The sequence below is a fragment of the Lathyrus oleraceus genome, chromosome 3 (assembly GCF_024323335.1).
Source record: "Lathyrus oleraceus cultivar Zhongwan6 chromosome 3, CAAS_Psat_ZW6_1.0, whole genome shotgun sequence".
NCBI classification, from domain to species: domain Eukaryota; kingdom Viridiplantae; phylum Streptophyta; class Magnoliopsida; order Fabales; family Fabaceae; genus Lathyrus; species Lathyrus oleraceus.
Window position 1 is genome coordinate 293,058,746 of NC_066581.1, and position 4,800 is coordinate 293,063,545.

General features: G+C 35.6%; 1 protein-coding gene and 1 pseudogene across 1 annotated transcript; both read right to left on the reverse strand.

Annotated features, from left to right (window-relative positions):
* Nucleotides 1-334: 334 nt before the first annotated feature.
* On the reverse strand, nucleotides 335-2,393 carry LOC127127144 (2-succinylbenzoate--CoA ligase, chloroplastic/peroxisomal-like; annotated as a pseudogene).
* On the reverse strand, nucleotides 2,393-4,009 carry LOC127130924 (pentatricopeptide repeat-containing protein At1g62670, mitochondrial). The gene has a single exon (XM_051059878.1). It carries the CDS (start codon nucleotides 4,007-4,009, stop codon nucleotides 2,393-2,395), a length of 1,617 nt encoding a protein of 538 aa, XP_050915835.1.
* Nucleotides 4,010-4,800: the final 791 nt, after the last annotated feature.

The following is a 4,800-nucleotide window of genomic DNA, read 5'->3' on the forward strand; positions in this document are numbered from 1 at the left end:
GATTAAACTATTTATGACTTCTTTCATAACTTTTGTTGAATTTATGGAGTTGAACTTTTGTTGAATTTGTGGTGTTGAATTTGTGATATTTAATTTAAGATTTGTTGAATTTAATTATTGAATGTAGGATAATGATAGTGATTTTTATGCAATGCAAGTGTGATTTTACATACATTATTCAACAAAGATGTTATTAGATTTTAGTAGTATTAGGATGTATGAGTATTTTTTTTAAATTATATCATCACGAATGAAAAAAGTTTTTTTAAAGAGAATAACGGGCATGCCCACATGCCCGTCATTAAATGGGGCGGACCTAGTAAGTGAGTCCGCATCTCTACTTTTGACCACTCTGTCTCGCCCCGTTTTCTTGCGAGCTTTTGTGTGGCGGGCCTAAACGGGACGGGCATGCCCGTTTGCCATCCCTAACTGACTGCAATAGTTATACAAAGAGAGAGGTATCTTGTATCTCGGAAATTGGAGAGTGAGGTCACTAGTTTTGGTGCACTCCATGTGTTTTAGCTTCGTCGCGTCTATGCTTGCTTTTGATGTCCTGCTCTGATACATCTCAACTTGCGTTCGAGTCATCTTCAGCCCTGTCGCATTCACATCCTCTTCCCATTGTGCTGATTTCCCATTTACGGTAGGCAGTAAGGCATTTCATAATATTTCTACTGTTTTGGCATAATATTATTGATGCAGTTTTTTATTTCAAAATCCCCTGAATCCCAACTTTATAACATACTACTGGATAAAAAATTAAATTATTTTTAGATGTTGTATCATATGACCATTTTTGTCTCATAGAAAGGAACAAAGTTTTGTTACTATTTGAAACTACAACATACCTAACAATAGAAATCAAACGGGCCATTATGGCAGGAACTGTGACAAAAGATGTGAGAGTATGTCGTTCTATGGCACAAACAGCTAACTCTGCATAAAACTTTGAGATGAATACATGGCAACCTCCCGACCATGAGCATGGCCATTGCTGATGACAAGCCACCAATGTGACATAATGGAGCAGTATGAAGATAAACCTGTTAGAGAACAAATGGAGGAAAAAAAGTGCTCAAACATCAATTCGATGATTGAATGTTTCAACTTGGTTTATAATGTAGTAACATGCAAGTTAGTAGAATCTAAGTAGTTAATATTGACAACCTCATCATGTTATGATATAATGGTAAGTTGTCAAAACCAATAAGTAACATAAACTGGATGTAATGGGGAATGGCATACATCATCTTCACTATATCCAACTATTGCAATCTTTGCTAGGACCTGTATGGTCAAAGCTTCATGGCTTATTGTCATTCCCTTGGGTTTTCCAGTAGTTCCTAAGAGTCGAGCACATAAAAATTTCAGCAATTTGGTAGTGTATTCCCTAGATTAATATTTGAACACTAGAATGTACATTATTAATATTATCAAAAAGTCGTGCAAATTGCACATTATTGCATAGTTAGCAGTATCTTACAATACTGAACTCAATCGATACACATCTCTTCTGGACATGAATCTCGATTTAATAAACCAAGTGAGAAGTTTTTCTTTTTGAGGTTATCAAGTGAGATTGTTGAACCTGAAGTAAAGCATATTATGACAGCTCCTTCAGGTGCCCTAGAGTAATTGAACTCTATAGGTTTCACAAAATGCTTCTTAAGTATTCCTGGAGTCAACACTGCAAAACGACAAGAGCAACTAAGTTTAGAATATTATTCAAGCTTATAAAAGTTTTTAGGCATAAATTGTACTTTAGTATACAAATAAATACACACAAATATTCCTACCATGCCATTTCTTTGTAAAATCTGAAGGAGAATCCAACAAAACATGCCACTTCAAAGATAGAATATCAACTTGTTGGAATTTGAAGTACCGTGAATAGCAGCTCTCATCAATCACTAACATTACTGGCTTCACTACTGCCATTGCAAACCTTGCCTCTTCAAAACTCTTCAAAAGTAGAAAATAGTTTCAAAGCACAAAAATAATACAAATTAGGGCAATCATGTGTACAGAAAATTTACATACCCAGCGATAGTTCAAAGGAGCAGCAATTCCTCCAACAAATGCAATGGCTAATAACCATTCCAAATACCAATCACTGAAATCAAAAATCAGATTAATTCATCATTTGTAAAATCATTGATAATGAACTAGATTCTATATTACCTGTTGTAAGCAGAGATGGCGACAACGTCACCGGGTGAGACTCCAAGCTGGAGAAGGCCATGTGCTAGTGACACCACTTCCTCCACAAACTGTTGCCCAGTTTTGCTGTTGTTTCCAGCAATGGTCACCGGAAGGTTAACAGTCGACTTAGACATTGGCAGATGTGAGACAATGGTTCCTTGAAGAAGTTTCTTTGCCTCATCAATCCCCATTATTTTACCAAAAGTGCACGAACAATGGTATCAAAAGTTATATAGTTAGGAAGGCAATTATTGTCTACCATATTATAAAGTAAGGTCTCCGCTTCATCTAAAAAACCCTCTTTACAAAGCCCATTGATCATAATGTTATATGTTCGGATATTTGGTTGACACTCTTTGGCAGACAGAAGTTGAAAAATCTCTTTTGCATACTTTAGTCTTCCACTTTTGCAAAGGCCATCAAGAAGTATATTATAGGTGCGTATGTTTGGCAAAATCCCAATTTCAATAATGTGCTGAAATAATGCAAGTGCCTTGTCAAGTTTTCCATGTTTGAAGTAATCATCTAATAATGTATTGTAAGTGATTAAATCAGCGGGTTGACCACTGGCACGCATGGCCTCGACCAGGTCCCACTCGTACAACGTTCTTCCAGATTTCGACAAACCATCAAGAAGACAATTATAAGTTACAGTATCAGGAACTAAATTATTCTTATGCATTTCCGTTAATAGCATCATAGCTTCATCTACCATCTTAACCTTACAATATCCATTAATCAAGGTACAATAACTGATAACATTAGGCAAACAACCTCTCTCAACCATCTTATCAAACACTCGTTTAGCCTCATCCACACCACCAGCCAAACAATAACCATTCATCAAAGCATTGTAACTAACAACATCAGGATTTCGACCTCTTTTAATCATCACAGCAACAACATTATGAGCTTCCGTAACCAATCCTACTTTACACAAACCATCAATCAATATATTAAAAGTATACACATCAGGGTAAATTTTTCTTTGTACAGCCATTTCATCGAGCAACTCAGCTGCGGCCCGAAACCGACCAACAGAGCATAAACCATGAATAAGAGAATTGTAACTATAAATATCAAGACCAATACCATTAGCAACCATTTCAGAACACAAACCACAAGCCTCATCTACAAGCCCTTGTTTACAAAGACCATCAATAACAGTATTATACATAATCAAATTAGGGTAAACCCTAATCTTCTTCATCTTAGGAAACATCTCTATAGCAGTTTTTGTTTTACCGGTTTTACACAAACCATTGATTATTGTCCCATAACAAACCTCATCAAACCTAAACCCTTTGGAAACAGAAACATCAAGCAAATTAAGTGCCTCCAAAACCCTACCTTTCAAGCACAAACCTTTCATCAATGTAGTAAGCATTTTCACATCTAACTCAAAACCCCTCTTGAGAATCTTCCCAACAACCGAAAAAGCAAAACCCATTTGACCCAATTGAGAAAAACCATTGATCAATATACTCATAGTGATAAGCGAGGGTTTGACGGTTCCCTTCAGCTCCAGCTTGGAATACAGCGAAACGACGGTAGTGTAGCGTTTGAGTTTGACTATTGTTGTTAAGAGTTTGTTGAATTCTTGAATGGGTGGTGGATGGCGGAGGTAGAGGAAATGGTTGAAAGATGAAACGGCGTCGTCGAAGGTTGGTAGTTTGTGGAGCTTTTTGCGGTGGGTGCGAGCGAAGAAGGTTGTGTAAGGGTATAGAAGGAGAAAGGTTGTGGAAGATGAGGATGAAGTGCGAAGGGATGTGAAGAGAATGGTGGTTGCGTAGATTGGATTCAACATGATGAGAAGGTTTCAGTGTAAATTGAAATTTGAAAATGGTTATATTGTTGCATTAGATACCAACAAGTATGTTGTGGAAGATCAAGGTACCGCGTAGGTATGTCTTTGGTTTCAAATGACAGGTGTGTCCCTCTTCAAAGAACGGACACTAACATGACCCATAATAATTTTAAAAAATTAATTAATTAAAATAATTATAAATATCGATACAAATATCTAACTATCTAACGCAGATATTAATAATGGTGTTAATTTGTATCTATTAATGGGGATTTCATTGAGAATTGTTTGTGTGGAGCTATGAAGACGAAGGTTTTTTCTCCGTGAGGACGGGATGGAGGTAAAAAAAATTCTGATAACATGTCTCCTCTTCTTCTTTTAATTATATTTCTCTTCTTCATTTCTCATCTCATTTATTCTCATCATCACAACAATTATCCTCGTTGTTTATTGTGTTTATGTTAATTACTCTTCAATTTCACTATAGTTTAATTAATAACATATTTTTTATTCAATTAGTAAATTAGTGGTTATGTTTTCGTAACTACAAGTATTTTTAAACTATTTTTTTGTTATTGATGCAAGATGTGTTTTTATTTATTTTTTTAAAATTAAAAAATATATTTTTTAAAGAAAAAATAACAAAATACTAATGTTATAGTTTTGATCGAAATGTATAAAGATTTTGTTAAGATTCGATCTTCGTGGATCCTCGATTCTCCGTGAGGATCTGTGGGGATGAGAATGGAGGAAAATATTCCTCTATGATGGAAGGACGGGGATGAAGGAAA

What these genes read in the sequence shown, in the direction of transcription:
- LOC127130924 (XM_051059878.1), bottom strand. Translation starts at nt 4,009, where the DNA reads ATGTTGAATCCAATCTACGCAACCACCATTCTCTTCACATCCCTTCGC.